Below are 21,604 nucleotides of genomic sequence, written 5' to 3' on the forward strand. Positions count from 1 at the left end.
GATAGAAACACGAGATGCAGAGCCTGTCGAATGTCAAAATTAAGATGGCTGATATTGTGTCACAGAAACAGAATACAGATGCACAGCACATGTTGCTGAAAGGCTCTTGTCAGAGCCAAGCAAATATTTCAAAAAGATTTTTTATTGATGTACACGTCATGCCTAACTCTGAAACCCACGCATTCCCTTCAATGATGCCTGTTTTAAAACGAGTCCTAAACTTTTATTTACATAATTCATGCCACCGGCCAGCTCCAACCTGAAAAAAAAAAACCACAGAAAAATATAACCACCTCTGATACTTCATCAAAAGAAAAATAAAAAGAAGGAAACGTAAGAGAACTTATATGAGAAAGACGTATATATACAGTGGTAACAGTGTAGAATTTTAAAATAAAAAAAAGAAAAAAAGAAAAGAAAAGGAAAGAAAAAAAAAAAAGAAAAAAAAACAACTTTCAGTTGGTTTTGAATCAACGTCAAGGTTTTGACGTAACAAAGTAAATTGAACAAGACTAGTACAGAAAAACTTCACTGTAAAAAGACTCCGTTATCCGTCATATATGTCGAAGGTGACATCGAATTAATACTGGTGCATTAAATAAAGACTATAATGTAAAGCGAGGCATTTGCTGAACAAATAACTGTTACGGAAACATCTCCAGCAAGCTCTTGAATTGCTGAACGAGTACCTTTAACATGAGGCTAGTCGTGTCGTACAAGTACAAAGCAATGTATATGTAACTGGTTTGACGTAACAAAGTAAAATGAACAAGACTAGTACAGAAAAACTTCACTGAAACAGAGAAGAGAACACAGATGCATAGCACATTTTTTTCTGAAAAACTCAGACAAAAAGTGTGCTGTAAGGTGCATGCTTGAAGTTGTGTTCAGAAAAAATGTGTAAAGAATTTTTAAGGTAAAGGAAAATGATTCACATCTTTGATGTTTATGTTAACAATCTGGATCAGTATATTTTTAAAAGGGGTTTCCAGCTGTTATTTGTTAATTTTTATCCAAATTTAGGACTCAACTCTCAACACAACTGTCCAGGATCTGCAACTGGATAATATTATAGGGCAAATGTAAAGAAATGATCATCATTTTTTTTCATTTTAATTGATTATTTGGAAAGGTTTAACAAATTGTAGGTAAAAAAATACAGCCATTAACAAATACATATAAAAAACATTGAACAATCCACAAGTATAAATACATGTACAATGTACACCAAAGAAGGTGCTTCATGACATGTACATGTACATTGTACACAAATTATCAATAGAACAAATAACAAGTTTTTTTGGTATAAATAAATTTCTTCTTGAAAGTACATTTATCATGGTAAGTGGGAAATGGTGTGTGTATTGTCTGTATTTCATGAATTTCATTCTAATCTTTAGAACAAGTCATTAATAAGAGAACAGTTTCAGTACAAAATATAATTCAGTAAAAGAAAGCAGACATCAAGGTATGTATCATATTTTTAACTATTCCTTAGAAATTAAATTGATGAATATGTAACACTGCAAATCATAAGATATTAAAAGGGCAAGTATTGATTGAACTGTATTGCCCAGTTACATATATAATAAACTATATTTACCCCCCCCCCCCCCCAAAAAAAAAAAAAAAAAAAAATAAAAAAAAAAAAAAAAAAAAGAAAAGAAAAAAAAAAACAAGAAAAAAAGAACAAAATTTATGAATTCACTACGAGTACAAGTCCATATAAAATTCAGACACTGCCTATGGTACTGGTGATTGACGGCATAGAAAATATTTTAATATAATGATGGTCATTACTGTAATTCGGACCTGTTTTTTTAAACCACACAACACCCAACTAAAATCAACCAAACCAAATTAAGAATAATAACTCTTGCAAAGTGCCAATTTTATACAAAATCTATATAATTTTTATCTCGCAAGTGGAACAACCAAATGAAAAACTAAGACTGGTTATGTAATTTGTAACTGTTTCTGAAGATGAAATAAAAAAAATGGTGGGTTTTTGACATGCATGAATCACCTACTATCTGATTTTTTTAAAGAATGATACTTAAATCGCTGTGTTGCTTCTACAGACAATTACTGGTAAAAGAAAATATTTCTTTTCTTTTTTGTGACTTGTGCATGTCTACTAAAATGATGTAAATGACTAGAGTTGATACAGGTAATTAATTTCAGATTGCACAGATGATCATGACTATTTACAAGCTATTAAGAAAAATTATCATTTGTATTATATAACAATAAGATATCATGAGATGACCATGAAAATAACAATGAGTCATTGACAATCACATTTGCCAGCTTTAATAACTAAAGCATTATAAGTTTTTTGCATCCCCCCTAACAAACACACACACACAAGCACACACACACACTTTCAGTCCTTTCTTTCAAAATTCTCAAAGATTAGCCTAAATAACAGAGGAGTGTAAATGATTCAACTAGACAGAAGCAAGAAGAGTACAGATCCTTTCACTAGCTGAAACAATTTTTACTAGCCCCGGGCTTTGGCTAGTGGCTAGCAAAAGGCAAGCAACCACCAACAAAATTACATGTCCAACACAAATCTGAATGTTTTCGATCAACATACAACCTTGAACATGCTTTTAAGTTCTCAAAACCAGCAGTTGATTTCACAAGAAGTCTTACAATTAAAATTAAATGTAAGTAAAGATGTCATAATATGAAATACCACTGTGACATTATAACTTACAACAAAACTCATGTTGAATGATTAATAATGTACATTATTTCTCAACCCTATGATACAATATACAAATGTACATACAAGCATCAGGAAAATAAAAACACAGATCTAATTAGATGTACATGTATTTGATGAACTTTCCATGTCTCCTAACAATAACCAATATAATAAAGATAGCTAAATTTTACTGAATGTTCCCAGTGTAAAAAATTACGATAATTCACACCGTGAAATAAATTAGGTAATTTCACTCTTGGACTTTCTCCCACCCAAACGTCACATTTTTTATATTAATCCACCAATCACAGAATTTCATATTCTTGTTGGAAATATCGATAAATTATGAAGAAAATCCATATAATAAATAGGATAATCAATTGGTTATCATATATAACCAAAATATGATCACCCGTGCCAAGAATGCTTGAGGATTTAACTTGTGTGCTGAACAAGTTTCGCACACTCGTTATATCTAGGCATTCTTCGACACTCGTGATAATATTTTGGTTATTCTTTCCCTCAAAATAATTATCCTATTATGATTCTAGAAAAAAAATAATTTCCAAAATCTGAGTAATACAAAAGTACCATTTCATTTCCCTTTTTTATTTCTTAAAATTTCATCTCAATGATATTTTTTTTTTATTATTCCAAATTGAACCAAAATTTAATTTTTATCATGAAATCAAACTGATTAGCAAATTCTAGGTTTACCTTGCCAAAAAAAAAAATAATGGCAGCAACTGTATTTAAACCTTTGTTTAACTTGATGAACTACACTATGTAGCTGGACCAAATAGTGACATAAATGCATTGACTGAATTGAATTCTTGGGTTTGATTTGTCGTCTGCTCTTGTTGTTGAGTGGTTACAGGAACCTGCGTCATCACATTTTGAATATACATTTGATGATCTTCTGGAATCAATGTGACAGGGGTCACTGGACTTGTAGCAGGAAGTGGGCGTGGTGTTGAAGATTTTGGTGCATCATTGTTCATTAGCTGATCCATAGTAATTGGCACTTGAATTGTTATTCCTTCAAGATTTTGGGTACTTAAACCACTACGTCGAAGTTCTTCGATTCCAATGACATTCGGTTCCAGAGGAACAGTTTGTATGGTGTATCCCATATGATCAGTATTTTTCATCCTGTGTACATATATAGCATCAGGAAGTGGTTCAGGTTTTGCCTTCTTCTTTCGACCCTTTGGCTTTTTCTCACCATTTTTACTGTGAGTATGTTCCATGTGATACTTGAGCTTATCTTTTCTATTTGCACCGTAGTCACAGAATACACATTTATATGGTTTTTCAGGCAGATGTATTGTCATGTGCCGTTTAAGATGACTTTTCTCTATGAAGCTTTTCCCACATTCAACACAAGTAAAACTACGGATACCTAGATGAATCCTCATATGAGCTTTTAACTGGCTTCTTTTTGGTGATTGATAATCACATTTTGGATGATCACATTTAAACAAGTCTCCTATGGAGTAAAGAAAACATAATAAGGCAGGGACATTGTTGCTTTTTTTCCAAACTTCTCCAATCCATTGTTATTTGAAATTATTTAATCGTTTCAACAGAAATCTGTAGTATAATTAAGTAAAAAGACAAAACCTTAACTTCTAAATTAAAATTATAAACATTACATGTAAAAGACGCCTTGTAAACAGTTAATCAATGTAATTTTGAAAGAAATACCATATTCAAGTTTTCAACTGGTAGTAACGTTTCATTTTTAGGTAGAAAGCAAACTTAAAATGTGGGGAAAAGTTAATCTGCATTTAGACTTTCAGAAAATCCAAGAACACAGGGCTGGTTCATGTACTATGTTTATCACAGGAATAGATTAAATAACATTTACATGTATATTGAGTTTTAAAGGAAGTCAGGACACTAGTGACAATCATTCGTAAAATCAGTATTCTTATTTGGAAAATCTCTCTTTTGTTATTTTCATACCAATTGAATTTAAAGAATAGCTCTTAACTTTTCTCATGCCATTCACTGCCTTTTTTGATGGTGCCTCTTCAATCATTTTTATCAACATACATTGTAGACGTAACAGTAAAATAAAAACCAAAATTCAATTCTCTAAGGCTATGAACAATGTGGAAAGCACTTTTTGTGCAATAAAAAGGTAAAAAATAAACATTTTCCTCTCTCATTGTTATTTCATGAAAAATGGCCAATGACTCAAGATATTAACTCCAAAAAAGCCTTAGTCGGTGTACAACAGTTACAACTGCATACATAGACTTTGCTTAACTACATGTACATGTACATAGACATTTTACATATTAATCATACCTGTATGAGTCCTCTTGTGGGCAGTTAAATGTGATTGATACTTAGTTGAAAATCCACAAAGGTCACATAGATAGGGTCGAAGGTCATCATGAATCACCAAATGCTGATCAAGAGTATTTTTCAAAGTAAATGATTTTTCACAGAAAGGACACTTGAATGGTTTCTTCCCTGAAAAAAAAAAAAACAACACAAGCATCTGATAAATATACACTTAATGTATGAACATTTATGTGTTTTTATTTCATATATATTTACTTTTTTTTTTTAAATAAGATTGGTATTTAATCTACAGATGCATACAATGCACATGTAGTTGGAACATACTGTTAAAGTTCTTCTACACTTATAATGCATATGTGAACAAAATATACATGTATATTATTCTTAACAATTTCACAAAATATTATATGAGCGTTCTCAGATTGATTTATTTCAACTAGAATTTTCACAGCAAATAAAAAAAAAATTCTTGGGATAAAGTTCATTTTCTTGTGATTGAGTTACCAATACACAATGAACTGTCATACATGTTCATAATGAACATGTACTTACATTTCAACACAGTGTTCTCCCCACACTATTACAGCGCTGTACTTTGCAGTGCTATGATTTCCATAGCACGGTGCTATCAGTAATTAATTTTAGTTGGAATGCACTATGAGCACTGTGCTATATTAAAAAACCCTAGCCATCACCACATGACCATGGTGTATTGGGGTATCTTCAAAGATTCACAAAGTAGAGGTAAACACTAACTACAAAATTCTCTATGCAATAAACCGAAATGCACCTCCAAGGCCTATGCAAATAAGCGATTTTTTCTCTAATAGAATAATAGGAAATGGTTTTGTGCAGGAGAAAATTATGCTAATAACCGAAATATGCAATTAAGCGATATGCGATTAAGTGGAGTCGACTGTATTAAAAACATTTTTTAAATACTATAGAAATATTTCAATATACATGTAACATAGAAAAGGGAAAAAAATATAACTTTCACCCACACTCTCACATCCTCTGTAGGTCATTTTACTTGCTATAAAGGAATGTACATGTATATTTTGTACATGCATCGCTGTCTAATACATGTAGTATTTCCCCCCCCCCTACTTTCTTTTCCACTATTAAATAGGTTATAAAAGCATGTTAAAAATAACAATTCTTACCTTGGTGTATTTTCTTGTGAGCATATACATTATTCCTGGTTCTAAACTTAGCACCACATAAATCACAGGAAAATGGTCTGTCTTCGAAATGTTTCATTCTATGAGTCAGCAGCATGGGAAATTTATCAGTTACATAATCACATCCCATAATTTCACAACTGAAGGGTGGACCATCAAAATGAGTTTTCATGTGAGCAATGTAGCTACGATTAGATTTTGAAACAAATGCATTACAGACAGTGCATTTCAGTTCTATATCATTTTCATGATTCCATTTTACATGTTTTTCTAGTCTTCTTTTAATGTAAGTATAATATTTACAATGTGAACACTCCAATTTCACTTTACTCAGCACCTCTTTTACAGTTTTCCTCTTAGGTTTGATCTTAACCTCTGTATCTGAGGCTTCTTCTTCCTCCTCCTCCTCCTCTTCTTCTTCCTCTTCCAGATAATCTTCATCATTGTCTTCAATTTCATCTTTACCTTCACTACTTTCCATAGCATTCTCAACAATTTCATCATCTTCCTTGTCTTCCTCTGTTTGCTTAAGCTCCCTCCCATCTGTTGTGAAATTTTCATCATTAATTTGATGCTCTTGAGAAACTTCATTATCATGTTCCAGTTTAGAAACTTGTGCCTCCCTTGACTCTAATGGAGACGTTGATTGTTTTCTTTTCGTTTGACCTCTCTTTTTCCTTGCTGGTGGTTTTCTAGTCTTTGGCTTTGGAGTTTTGTCAGCCATAGGTGCTACTGCATTTTCAATTCTGGTAACAGTATCAAATGAATCAGTCTGTGCCTGAGGCTGAGCTTGAAATTTTAGTTCAAGAACAGGTTTGTCCTCATCACCAACATTTTCAGAGGATGCCTGATTTTCTCCTACTAAAGTAGATGGTTCAATAAAATTTTCTTGAACAGGTCTACTTGAATAAGGTTCAGGAAAAATTGGTTGGGAAAATTCCTTGATTGGTAACTTCAAGTCTGTATTTGTAGCTGTATCTAATTTAATTTTCCTTGTTGTAGCCCCTACAGCAATGACTGGAACAAAGTCATCTGGTTCTGGAATTATAACCCCATGCTGTACAACCTCAGTCAGTAAGTGAGAATAAGTGTGTCTCAATGATGTGAATGTCTCTGAAAAAGGCCCTAGTGATATACCAGAGCTGTGTAATGTTTGGAGCAATAAATACAGGCTTGATTCGTGTGTAGTGAAGAAATTGTCAGTTCGACTTATTTCAAGTAGAAAGTCTGATGCTACAGCAGACCAGTCTATGTGCTTTAATAAAAGAACTAAAAACTTTTCTCTTGGTTGAACATCGAAGCCCACCCAACTTATAACTAGAAACAGTTTCATTTCGGGCTTCAGTTTGATCATTTTGCCCTTTGACAGCAAAGAATGTAATTTTTCAGCTTTCATTTGTAGAAACTCGCTCTGTTTCACAGCATCTGACAAATTTGAACCTAGAAATCCAACTAACGATTCTTCTAGTTCATCAAGGCTATACTTTCTCGAGAGGAAGTATGTACTGATAAAATTTCCTAAATGTAAATTGCATCGTAAAAATTCTTCACAGTAACTTTTTAGCAGGTCAATCTTAAAGCTAACTGCAAGATGCAACAGCTGAAGAAAGTTTGTTTCCCTCAGTGCAATTGAACCAGTGTAGAGAAACTCCAATAGATCTGAAAAAACTTCATAACTATCGTAGTGGATAATCAACAAATCTTTCTCAACATAATTTGTGCAAGTCAGAGCTTCATCAAAGTATGGACTCCAAGCTGCTACAAGAGATTTGTGGGCAAGGAACCTCATTCCTTTTACATCAATAAACAAGTCACAGTACCTCCCCTCATCTCGAAGCTGTTTGTAGCGTTCAAGAATCATAATAGGTGGCTTTGGTCTATCAGCAATAGACATCATATTTGCATTAGCAACATTGCTGGTATTGATGGAAGAATTAGGTGGAGGGTAACCTGTGCCCAAGCTGGCCTGAAACATGACATTCTGTGGGATGATATCCATGTTATTAGTGACAGGAATGTAACCAAGGGGATGGTTGGCTGTAATCATGGAGGCATCCATTCCAGAACTAGTGTAAACTGGCTGACTGTTTCCTGGATCACCAGCATTATAAGACATATTTGGTGACTTCTTAATTAGGTTTTGGAACTAGCCTGTAAAGATAAAAAACACAGTTTATGAAATTAAGTCTTACTAAATTTAAAAAAAAAAAAAAAAAAAGTTGCTCATTGTCAAATATTCTATGCCACTGATTTTGGCTTGCTTTTAAGATCTGAAATGGCACGAATGTCATATGCTCTAAATTGGGTGACTTCCACCAGAATCTTGGGTCCCTTGATATGATTACTCTTTTGTAACCATGACCTGAATGTCTTTCAAGCAGAACAACTGATTAACAGGAAGTGTGGGTAATGTTTTCCTTCCACAAGTTTATCTAATATTTTTAGCGAATTTGGGTTGCTTATGATATAGTCCAGATTAGGAAGCAGATTAAACAACTGGCAATGGCTATGTATATATATACATGTATATATTGGGGCCCTGATAATGTAGACGACCTATATAGTCAATAGGAAACAGGGTAATGTTCAATGCTAACAAATAATTTCATCTTTTACTGTAAAAGTCCTGTTCTCATACTAGCAAAAAAAAAACGCCTAGAACACATGTGTATGATATTTAAGTTATGATAGTAAACACAGCACCTATCAGCAACTTAATGTGGAGTAGTAATATATAATTATGTAAATCATACGCCAATGTAAAGTACTGAAATAATGAGTGTAAGAAGTTGCTAACAATATTAGCTACTTAAAAAGGGTCTTGTAAGCATAGTCCACACAATATAATCTTCATAATTCTTTCTCCATGTTAGTTGTCAATTTCATGTACTCTAAGTAAATTATGCTTACAGGTACAATGTATTAAGCTGATTAATATAAAAATAGGAGATGCGGTACGATTGCCAAAGAGACCGTCATCCAACAAATACCAAGCAACAAACAATTGAACTTCTACAGGTCACCTTACAGTTTTCAATGATGATTCCTTTAATTTTGCGACATGTTCTCTTAAATGAAGGTACTCTTATACATGTATGTGCATCAGCTGATATGTACATGTACATAGGCAAATCCAAGGGAGGTCAGCACCTTATCAATTTGCAACATTAAAAAAAATAGTGTGTTTATCAAGAATTTTTTTGTGTGCCCCCTTACATGATTCTCTGGGTCAACCACTGCTGAAATACATGAAAATTAATTAGCTGATCAGAGGGATCAGATTAAAAAATGAAATGATATTCATTTGCTCACTTTTGTCCATGTTCCAACAAAAGGGGGCGATTCCAACCCTAAAACCCCCTTCTGCATCTGCCACTGGTGTTTTTTTTAATAGAAATTTTATCTTGTCCTCCCCCTCTTTCTTTTTGAATTTTGTTTGGTGCAAACTACATATCATATGTGACATGTATTCTTAATCTTATTGTTTGTTGACGTGTCTTAATGAACAACAAAGAACAAATCAAAAATATAATACTGGGGTAGTTTCCAAAACAGAACCTTACAATACAAATTATCTGACTTTTGATAAGTGTTGGTGAACTGACATTTTCCCCAGATATGAACCTGTAAAGGTTTTCGTTTCAACCGTTGAAATTGTCCCCAGCAATAAGAACCACCTTGCGGAAATGACGTCATATTGTAGTCTCCAAAAATAACTCGTTTTGTTTAAATCAGATCCTTAATTGTCATGTTGATGTTATGTATTTCACTTTTTTATGTTAGCATAACACTAACACTTCATGAGGTAAATAATTCTTATTTTTAAACTTTATTACAAAACGGAAGCGGAAGTTGTTGCTCATGGTTACTACGACTCGATGAGAAGGATTTGGGAGTTTTATGTGTGATTTCGACCTTTAAACCAATTATAACTGGCTGTTAAAATGCAATCGACAGTAAGTTAATTGGCTCACATACACGCTTTTTCCTTCATCAGTATGCAACAAAACGTAAGAATCATGTTGTTTTTTTGTTAAACAAAAATAAATAAAATTAAAAATATTGCAGACGAACTTCTCATCAGATCTTTTGCCAGTTTGGGACTTTCAAGTTCCATACGGCTCTTATTGCGAATTCGTTTAATTAATTTAATAATTAAACGATAAGGAGTCGTTAATTTTGAAGTACCCCTTTTTTCTCTGTTGAAAGAAGAATTTATTGACCTTGTTACCAAATAGATGAAAAAAAAAACCAAACAAACAAACACACACACTCACACACAAAAACCCCCAAACAAACACAAAAACAAACAAACAACAAAGTACTATTAGGGAACACATCAGATGTGTAAATCTTATATCAGCACCATAGTATATACTTACACTATTAAATGTTTTATCCAAGCCAAAGAGATGTACTAGTAATATAGTATATAGTTGCTTTTATACAGTTCTCAGTCTTTCCAAAGGTTCAGTTTTTTATCAGGACATTTGGTCCTAAGATGACATACTATTTTCAGGACAGAACCAAGTTTTACTGTCGATTTTGACCTGAATTAAGAATGACTAATATCGGAAATTTTCCCGGCTTCCAGTCTGGCGTTCCAGATTTTTACCAGTGATATCCGATGGTCCGACGAACCTTTGGAAAGACTGAGTTCTTTGACAAGATCCAGTTTACATTAGAAATTATAGTCACATATAAATTTATGGCACAAACTGATGGTCTACTTTAAAGCATGCACTACTTTCCAAAGACAAGAGTGCAAAAAATCTGCAAGCCCTTTGGGCTTTAAAAAGCAAAATTTAACAAGTCTACAACTGATTTTGCTGCCAGGCTGTCAGACTTTTTGCTAAATTGGATATATGAATGAATCGGCTTTCCTAAGCAATGTTGCCATGGATTAGCTTTTTAAAAGTTTTATGACCAAGCTTAAAATCACATTCATAGAATGTCTACATTATTCTTATTTCAAATTATTGACCCCTTTATTATTTTGTAATAAAAGGAGCAATACAAATCACTTGCTTTTTTCTTGTCTATTATCCAAATATATGTACATGTGATAGACACTGAAGAAAGAAAATTTATACAATTTTATGTAAGTGTGGTTAACTGTTCTGTGGCATTTATATCTCATTCTTGATATACATGTATCATATATTACACTATTTTGTGACATACTTTTATGCAGTTCCTTTGACCATCTTTAGTATCTGGGCTATTAAACACTTTATAGTATTAAATAATACATATTTGGCAACAAAGTCTTCTGAAGAATATTTCTTTAAAGTCTATACTTTATTCAAATATCATCTTTTGGACTCCCTTAGCATTTGTGATGGTTCTACACTAAATTTTGTCTGTCTTACTTTATTTGCTTCTAATTGAAAATGGTGCTAGGACAGATTTCTTTTGTTGTTTAATAAGACATTCAGATTAGCAAACCGTTCTGTTTCATCAAGCTTGCTTTATTATTTCTCTCTGATTAAAATCCAAGGATATTCACATTTTAGTATTTCTGTTTAATGGGATGATAATTACTTTTTTCTGAAAACTTGTTATAATTAACTCATTTGGCTAAAACTGGATTGTTTTTAGACATATTCATGAATTTTCAGGGATTTTCTCATCCTTTAAAAAAAAAAAAAAAACCAAGCATCCCATATTTACAAAAGTTTTGTAAACATGGTATGCTTGGTTTTTTGTTTTTTGTTTTCAAACTTCACTGCTAAGTTAGCAGTTATTTTTTAAACTTAAACTTTGCATGGATTTGAATTTTTTGGTTAGATTATCGCTAAGCAGTCTGGATTTGGCGGTAAATTGTAAGTAATAGTAGTAATACTGCTATACAAAATTGAAATGGTCCCATCTAATGTAAGTTGCTACTTTTTTAAACAATCCAAAATGTCAATTAGGTAATATAATCTTCAGTTGAATATTAATATCTTTGTTGATAAATGTGTAAACATTTGTTCTATTGACATGTACATGTATGAATACAGTTTTTACTTGTCAAAGTAAGGATTTGATTTTGGCATATGTGTATTCCTTTTGAAAACAGACTGTTGCTGAGTGATTAAAAATTCTGGTTTTTTAGTATTGAAGTTCAAGTTGTCACACTGAATAGTTTTTTTGCTTGGAAAGTTTGTAAGCTCTTTTTGATTTTTTATTAAATTTATGATATTGCTATTGGGAGTTGGATGTATAGTAAAAACAGATATAGTGTCATTTTAATTTGACCAGTGTATCTTTTGAATTATATTTTATAATAAGCACACCAGTATATTGTGCATTTTTCTTTTGAAGTACTAATGCTTACTTTCAAGAATTTTGACATTTGACACCATGTTCGTCATTCATAAGCCATTGTCTATTTGTCACACTTCACAAACCTCTATTCAAATTGATTTTAAAACAACGTGTTTCTAACAAACCTTGCGTCAAAACATTGACAAATCTTTTATAAGATGTAATCCCTTTAACATGGTAGATTATATTTTTGGAAAAGGAAGTTTTGCTATTTATCAGGTATGTTGTAAATGTATTTAATTATTTACAATTGTGTACAATTTCTGAAAATTTAGTTTGTAACCATTAAAAATTAAATGTGATTTTAAATATTAAAAAGTCTTCACGCTTAACTTTTGATTTACAGGTCCAAAATAAGTATTTTTGTAGGTCATAAATAAATTCCAAATATAAATTATTTCCCTTAGTAAACAATCAGGGTTTGACACTAACTACATTTGTTTGGTGGTCAACAGGACTACTTCAGAGTTAAAACAGGTAGTCCCCAGACAGTAAAGATGGTTCTCTCAGATCTTACAAAAAATAAGGCAGAATTTAGCTAGTCCATAGGAATACCATGAAAAAATGTTCAAGTAGTCCTCCCCAAAATTAGGGTGGCACAGGATTACTGGACTACTGTTAGTGTCTGTCCCTGACAATATCTAAAATTAATGCAAGCTTTGGAGTGTCAGGAGGTGGGTGGGGTAGGGGGAGAGTGTGTTAACTGAAGTAAGGCAAGACAAGACAAGACAATTGCAAAGAATCAAGATTTCATGCCCCAAACAATGCCAAAAAATGTTTTCCCTATTCAAAGGGCAAATTTAAGGGGGCATATGCCGCACGTGCCTGTTCTTGGATTCACCCTCCCCTGGATAAAATGCATTGTGGTCATGTTGGTCAGAGTAAGGAAATGTGGCTTAATTACTGGTCTTTACTTCTATCCTTGTACTTTTTCAACTTGTTAGTCTGATAAAGATAATATCTTCTTATACATGGTAACATGCTTAAAGCATGTATAAACTTGTGATTCAATTTATTGTTTGATGATTGTTAGTGCATCTATATCACTAGATCAATCTGGTGTCTAGAAAGATAGAAGAAAAGGATCAAGATCATTTGTTAAATATCAACAACGTGATCAGTAGGTCTTTATCTATTGAATAAAATATTTTATTAATGTTTACATTCATTCATGTTGTAAAATTAAAGGTTATTGAAAAGTGATAATTATCTATTATGCTACTTTAAGCACTTTAATAGATTTTGACTTTTATGAGCAATTTTAATGTGTGATGTTATCCCTTTAAAATGCTTTTAAGTGTTGAAATTCAATGAAAAATACTGGTATGAAATTTGATACTAAATGAATTCTGATTGCAAAATATGTGATGGAGGAATTTGTTTATAAGGAACTTGGGTTACTCCCACATGGCTTTGAATCTCTATAAAGTTGCATTTACTTACAGTCAAACCTGTTTTAGTGACCACCTCTATTCAGCAGTGACCTGTCTTAAATATATTATGATTCAAATATCCCAGAGCAATGTATTCTATCTACCTGCATACAAACCTATTTACCTGTATATAAAGACCACCTGCCTTATGTGACTATGATTTTGATCTCCCTTGGAATGTCATTTGACAAAGTTCACTGTTTTTTTGTTGATTTTTTATGGGTAATTTTTATAACTGTTATGATATATCACCAGCATTTATTTCATAAATTAGCTGCAAACCTGGCTGTTGTTTACAAAACCAGTAGGACAAGAATCTTTCAGTCTCAAACTATGACCAGTGTTTTGACATTAACTACATTTGTTTGGTGGTAAACAGGACTTCTTCAGAGGTAAAACAGGTAGTCCCAAGACGGTAATGACGGTTGTCTTCTTAGATCTTATGAAAAATAAGGCAAAATATAGATAGTCCATAGGACTACCATGAAAAATTTTCAAGTAGTCCGCTCAAATATTTGGGTGGCACAGTACTACTGGACTACTGTTAGTTCGATCCCTGATGATATGAAAATATATAGAATGAATGCTACATAGATTTGAATAAAATTACTCTCAAAAAAAATTCTTTGATATACCCTCCCTTAGCATAAATTATTTTTTGCAATATTAAACTTGCTGCAAAAGTTTTAAATTTGTTTAAATTGTATAATCAGAATATTGCAACTTGAATTTTTGCTTTAATCAGTTACATGTATAGACAGTACTTGACTTTTAATCAATAGGACCTCATTTTGTTGTAGTGATTTCTTTTCAGAAGTTAACAAAAGTATAATATTTGATCAGAATAGTGTTGAATCATGGTCACAAATAACTTTCATCACCAAAACAAATATTGCAATATTTCAATAATGTCATCACCATTGTCATATTGATCTTACTGTATCGTATCTAAGATATGTTTGATTGCTGTCAATGGGATATTTCGCCGTCTTTGAAATGAATCTGCAAACTTGAAATTAAAACAGGTTTAATGTCAGTTTATTTTATTGATTCCATGGTGAAAGGACTGTGTGTACTGATTTAATTTTGGCATTGAAAGCAACGGGGTAAAATTTGTTTTTAATATTTCATTCAGATACGTTGAACATGGAAATTTTTCAGGGAGTTTTATTTTGTGATTTGTTAGTTGGTACATTTGCAAATTTGGTGTAAATTTGCAGTCAGAGGTCTTAAAGTTTTTAAACAAGGAATTTTTGCATAAGAATATTTTCACAATTATATCAGGTCTAGAGATTTTGTTTACTATGATTTATATTTACAGAAAATATTTAAAAGACCAATACAAAAGTAGCCTTTAAAAGTATGTTGGTTTCTTTTTTTATAATTTCAGAATATATGACAGAATCTAGCCTTGTAGGCTAGCACAGACTGATATTTGGACATAACTAACAAATACCTGTATACATGGTCTTGACAAGGGACCCAGTGTTCAATGCATATCCCTTCAAATTCAGCTGTAACTGAAAATATGGTAAGTCGTAATTGAACATGTATTATAGAGACATTGATTTAACCTGTTATTACAGGCATCCAAAACTTGTAGACAGTGTGTCAGACATCCTAGCTGATTTAAATGATTTTATTGGTGGATTTACAACAACCTTCATAGATCTATATTAAAGGGATGATCTTACTTATCACACTTTTGGTCAAGACATTTAAGTAGATATCCTACCAATTAACAATCATGCATGGAGTAATTTATGGCCAAAAGATCACAAAATAGTTTTTATTTCAAAATATATCAAGAATGCTTTAGAGTATTGAAATTCACCAAAGGTATCCTACTCTCATTGACATGTTCTAATATGGGGAGATAACTTATTTTGCTAATTCAATGTACATTCTGACTGTTATATTTTATATGAAAGTTGATGTACATTAAAAAAAATAAAATCTCTGAAGCTAATTTTTCATGAAAAATAAATATATTATAATGTGGCTTTTTAAGTGTTTCCCTGTAAATTTATGAATGCACCATGGACATCAAAATTTCACTGCTTCCTTGAGAATAATGGCACTATGGTCCTAATATATTATATTATCAGGCCTGTATCCGGTGTGTTCGGGTTAAGTACACTATATGTCCTGTTTATAAATATGAATACAGTTGAACTTGCCAAATCACTTCTTTATGGTACCATAAAATTGATGCCTTCATTGGTTTCTTATCTCTGTACTTTCTTTAAACAACTTCTTACCCATTACAATTTCTGGTTTTAACACAATGTGCTGGAAAAGACAGGTTTAGCTATTGTTTGTGTTTTTTCCAAAAGTTTTGTTTAAAAAAACTGTAATGGTATTCCAATGACAAGAGATTTTGGCATTTCATTATAGGATGAGTAATTTAGGAGTCTGAACAAACCTGTAAACCAATTTATTATTTTTTCTCAATTTCACAGCCAGGGAAGAAAAAAGGAGGAGGTAAAAAATCAGGGAAGAAGTCGGGCAAAAAGTCTGGGAAGAAGAGTGGTAAGAAATCAGCTAGAGGATCAGCAAAGTCAGCAAAGAGTGAACGGGAGGGACCTCCTGATATTATGAGTGGACCAGCGATGGAAAATCTGTATTTCATAGCTCATGATGCTGCAGATGCTCTTGACAAAAGAGGATTTGGTTGGCCAGATGCACCAAAAGGCAAGAAAGGAAAGAAGGGGAAAAAGAAGAAGAAATGAGAGTAGCACTTTACGATATTTAAATTAGTTTATTCTGAATTAATGTCCATGTGCCACAGAATGAAAGAGAGATTGTTATGTTCTAGAACTTTAGTGAAGACATGGATGTAAGATGAGTAATGTGTGAAATTTATGGCGATTAAATGTGTACACATGTAACAATAATAATTTTATTACAAAGTGAATGTACTGTACACATGTATTATTATTTATTTAACTACACAAGTCATCTCAGATGCCAAATTACAACATACGCTGCCAAAGTTGCTTGTTTAATATGTGTCATGTATGAAGAGTGGAGAGTTTTTTGTTTTGTCATTTGCAACTTAGAAATATGCTAGGCATAGTAAGAATCTCACTATTTCTGTACAGTAATTACCAATAATTTAAACTTCTAGTCATTAAATAAATAAACAGATTATGATGCTGCTGTGGAACTGTTGCCTTCATTGGGTACAATTTTTTTTTATAATTTTGATGAATTTGAGTCAAATCATATTTCCAAGTGAAAGTAATTTTCATTGAAAATCAACTGTTTTTATGAAATTTTCCAACTTTTCTAAATAATTAGGAAAATCAGTGGAATAAAATAAGGGTATTTACCCCTATCCCAGGCCTACAGTCTCTAGTCTATGAAGGTCTGTTTACCCAAAACTTCCCTCACAAAATTCACCAATCTTGTGAAAAAAGTTCAAGAAATATTAAAAATAAAATAAAATCAATAGAAATCTAGGCACTCTCTCTCACTGATACAAACATTCACTAATTATTGAGCATGTTGTCCGCTAAATTATGGATGATTTGTGCCTTTTACAGACAATGAAAACTTAACTTTAAAGTTAAGCTTTTCACTTAATTTTTTTTTACATTTTTCTGATGCCTTCTTTAATTGAAGTCTCAATCTGTAAGAACCATGCAATAATTTGAACATCATGTCAATAACCAACTACTCTGCAGTATATTATATCATAGTTCTCTAAAAGTGGCCTTCTGTACCGTGAATTATGTCCTCTACAACTGTGCAAAATTTGGAAATACATTTTTATTTCAGTATAACCTATTTTTTTGTTTTGATTGAGTTATCTGCTCCTGAGTTTCATTTGCAGTGTATTTCATTTAAAAAAACATTTCTTGAAAAATATGACAAAGTTTTTACTTATTTAAAAAATAACAGTATATACTAGTAAAGTTAATTTCCTTTTTCAGACTGGTTGTTTCCACCCACTGCCTAATTCTTACAGAGAGTGGTACTTATTTGTTGTTACTGTATATTTAATTATGAATTCATCAGCCTTAGTACATGTTTTTCAAAGTATGATTGTTAAGAATTTCTGTTGATACTATAGAATGCTGTAGTAAAGTTATCTTGCCTTCTTGTTTGTCTGTTGGTGATTGTTATATTATATGTTGGTTACCATGGTAATGAAGATATCAATGTGCTGGCAAAATACTTGAAAACCAAGCATGTTAAAAAAATACTATTCTTAAAGTAGTCACTAGGACAATGCGCTTTTGCAAAAATGCCTTTCAGCATTGTATTGTATCATACTCTAACATAATATTTAGTTCCTAGCATTATATTACAGCTATATTATTTATACAAGCAGCATTTGGAAACATAAGCCAAATAAACTAATTCAATTTTATCTACAAATATTATCAGAGTACTTTTTTTTTCAAAAGTGTCCTTGTGTCAATAAATCATTTAAAACATATTTGCCAAACTGACTTTTGAATTAATGCTTTTTATCAAGTGTCCTTTTATTATTGATTATGATTTTATATACCGCACCATATACTTGTTAAATATAAATTTGAATTGTTTGGTATATTAATTTTCCATTTGTATGGTGTAGCTAGTAGCAATTTAAATCTCTATGCACTAACTTGTTCGTTCAAGTTGATTATATAGATTTGTAATACCCATGACTGAAGTTCAGACTTAAACTGGATTTGTAACCTAAGGTTCAACTGAATATTTTTGATTTATTGAACCTGGCCCACTGTTGATCCTGAGTCCATAATGGTCCAAGCCTTTATCCCTCTTTTGTTATATTGTTTGATTTAAATGTTTCAGTACTCAGTATTTTTCAAACTTTTTTATGGATACAGTTAATGCAGTTGTGGATCCCCACTTTGACAATTTCAGAATCAACTAGTGTTAGAAAGTGTTTGCTCTACTGCTATGATAGCAATAGTTTATGAAGAAAACATGAGTTATGATTAAGTTGTTAGTTCGTTTTTTGTTCCTGATATTATTTTAGGTATTTTATGGTCTTAAATTTTTCATGTAATTAATTTAATTTCTTTGTTGGGCACAAAGCATAAAAAAAAGTTGCAGAGCTTTTTGCAATGCACATGTAGCTTACCCTCATAATTTTTGGGGTCCGGTAAAGGCCGAATTATTTACAATACCTTTTCGAATGCCCTTGACTCAACCATCATTTCTAGTAGCAATTTTCAAATCAATCAAGCATTTCTAAGAACAATAATTGAGGCTCATCTTTAAGGTCTAAAAGCAGCTAAATTAACCTCAATGCCATTGTTGGATTGATATTGCTTCATCACTAATTTCAATAACCTTGCATGTATAGTTTGTGAAGTAAAACATGACCTATATGCATTCAGTTTTATCTTTGATTTCATCCCATTCACCAAATTGTGAACTATAATTTTGCATAGTATATAATGAATGCTAGCATCTGAATTTTCATATCTTGCTGACGTAAACTTCTTTTCTCAATGAGAGTGTAGTATGTGTACAATTAAATAATGAGAACAGAAATTTTAGATAGTTGCTAAACTATATGCAATGTAAATATCAAAAGTTGCCTGAACATGACAAATAAAGGTTGCTTACATTAAAATATTTACATAATTCAAATGTCCATCCATTTTATATGATTTCTGAACATGATAAATGATATGTTCTTGTTTGGTTTCAAACAGGATATGTAAGGATATGCATGTTTTATAATTTTTCATTTATTTTTACATGCATGTTTTCTGCATGTTTTTTTCAGTTATTAGATTCTTGGGGTGCACAATAAATTGCCCCCCCCCAACCCACCTTTCCCAGGGGGGATTCCATGATTTCAGATGAGGGGACCATTAATACAATTAAATGCTGAGTGAAGCAAGGCAAGATAATTTTTGGGGATAGATTTCCCCCCACCAAGCCCAAAATTTCCCAATTTTTGGGGATGTTATGCTGTGTCTGCCCCTATGTGGATTTGTGCCTCTCTCCTCCCTAAATGGATCTACCTTCTAATGTTACTGAGATACTTCTTGTTGGTTAATCCAACAACTCATTGTAGGTATTTCATTTTAAATGTGTTTGTGAAAGTTGTTATATGTTTTTTGGAGCAGGGAACTATATACAAGTGTTCTTTAGTTGTTTTAATTTAGCAGAGATATTTTTATACATTAATGTGATTTCACTGAATAACAAAATAGAAATTATACAATGTATTTAAAATTTTCTAAATAAAGTAGCATTAAACAACGAATCCAATAAGTTTTTATTCAATTTTAAAAATATTTTCGTATACTGCTGTCTGTCCATCTGTCCACATGTTTTGATAACACAAAAATGCTTTGAAGGATGTTAACGGTGGTTTGGAACAATTTTTGTCTTTATGGCACTTAGCTTTTTTTCATTTTCATTGTTTTGCTTTCTCTGCTTCAGAGTTATTGGGCTTCAAATAGGAAAAAGAGTAAAGGTGTGCTTCTTGTTTCCCATGTTAACTGAAAAATATCTTTCTGTATACCCCTAAATGTGTCATAAATTTCCTTTTAATTTTTTTCTGTAAGTCGCCCTCTCCAAATGATTCCTGCATTTTTTGCCTTCCAGTTTGCTTTAATTGTAACATGAATATCAACTTTATAATTACAACTGTGGGATCTCTCCACGTGGAGATCTGAATACTTGCTTGGTATTCCTCTTATGATTTGCTGTTTGGTTGACATTGCTCCTCTGTCATCTAAAATGTTAAAGACTTTATAGTGGTCTCTGAAAGTATTTACTGTTTTGTATTAAGGATATAGGTTGGTGCATTCGTTGTGTTTCACCTTATCCGTTCTTTTATCAATCATACTTATACTTTTATCTGAAAATACATGATTGAAAAGATTGACTTTAGTTGTTGTGAATGAGTTCCACAATTCACAGAAATAAAAGTGTAGTAACCACTGAATATTATAACTCAAATTCACTATTAAAATCAAACACCAGTACCCGTAATTAAAACACCATTCACATTTAGTTTCTACTGATATATTCTAGTACATGTATCAATCATCATGCAGCTAATATGATAAAGTCCAATGGTGTTCGGTGAAGTTCTTAAGAAAGATTAGGGAAAAAGGGTGGGAAAATTTTCCTTTCATATTACCATATAGTGCATTTCAACAAAATGGACACTTTGATGATTATATTTGGAGGTTATGAGGTATGATGGATGATGCAATAAAATGTCAGCGATTTTCCTTCATCTGCCACACCTTATATTTACACATTCTGCCTGATTCGTAGACAGACAAGCAACAAAAGCAACTTTTCATCGTGATGATTAAAAGTTTGTTGAAACGAAAATGAACGTAAAAAAGTACTGGTGATCACAAGGAACTGGTTATTTTTTAATAAGTTAGGTTTTTGTTGTGTGATGCCTCACGGTTTGAAACAACAACAAAACAGTGAAAGGTTTTGGTTAAAAACACACGAGATTGGATTTTTTTTATTGTGAGATGGCACTAAGACTTCGCACAGTTTTTTAATCCTCATATTACATAATATGAATCTCGATTGATCTATAATAACCGCCTCGCTGGTCTCGAGTAGCATGTTCCGACTTCAAACCAGAACAATCCCGTCTTTGTTTTTCTTGTTATAAAAGAAACATCCGGTTACCCTTC

At 32.1% G+C, this 21,604-nt stretch overlaps 2 protein-coding genes across 5 annotated transcripts; one reads left to right on the top strand and one right to left on the bottom strand.

Moving 5' to 3' along the window:
* Positions 1-1,097: 1,097 nt before the first annotated feature.
* On the bottom strand, positions 1,098-9,936 carry LOC148628013 (uncharacterized). Of its 3 annotated transcripts, none has more exons than XM_088583242.1 (4): positions 9,838-9,936; positions 6,196-8,364; positions 5,030-5,197; positions 1,098-4,202 (listed from the first exon to the last, which is right to left on the bottom strand). In XM_088583242.1, the coding sequence occupies exons 2-4, from the start codon at positions 8,327-8,329 to the stop codon at positions 3,496-3,498; spliced, it is 3,009 nt and encodes a 1,002-aa protein (XP_088439368.1). In that variant the 5' UTR covers positions 8,330-8,364; positions 9,838-9,936; the 3' UTR covers positions 1,098-3,495. The 3 variants fall into 3 exon arrangements, with proteins under 3 accessions (XP_088439368.1, XP_088439360.1, XP_088439354.1); XM_088583234.1 differs by having other exon boundaries at positions 9,819-9,936; XM_088583228.1 differs by having other exon boundaries at positions 9,777-9,936.
* Positions 9,937-10,032: 96 nt separating this feature from the next.
* On the top strand, positions 10,033-20,199 carry LOC148628014 (uncharacterized). 2 transcript variants are annotated; one of them, XM_088583254.1, is made up of 3 exons: positions 10,033-10,169; positions 15,349-15,489; positions 16,421-20,199. In XM_088583254.1, the coding sequence occupies exons 2-3, from the start codon at positions 15,451-15,453 to the stop codon at positions 16,688-16,690; spliced, it is 309 nt and encodes a 102-aa protein (XP_088439380.1). In that variant the 5' UTR covers positions 10,033-10,169; positions 15,349-15,450; the 3' UTR covers positions 16,691-20,199. The 2 variants fall into 2 exon arrangements, with proteins under 2 accessions (XP_088439380.1, XP_088439387.1); XM_088583261.1 differs by lacking the exon at positions 10,033-10,169 and adding an exon at positions 12,635-12,744.
* Positions 20,200-21,604: the final 1,405 nt, after the last annotated feature.

The sequence above is a fragment of the Perna viridis genome, chromosome 1 (assembly GCF_037379345.1).
Source record: "Perna viridis isolate PV_CMFRI_1.1 ecotype Kerala chromosome 1, ASM3737934v1, whole genome shotgun sequence".
NCBI classification, from domain to species: Eukaryota; Metazoa; Mollusca; class Bivalvia; order Mytilida; family Mytilidae; genus Perna; species Perna viridis.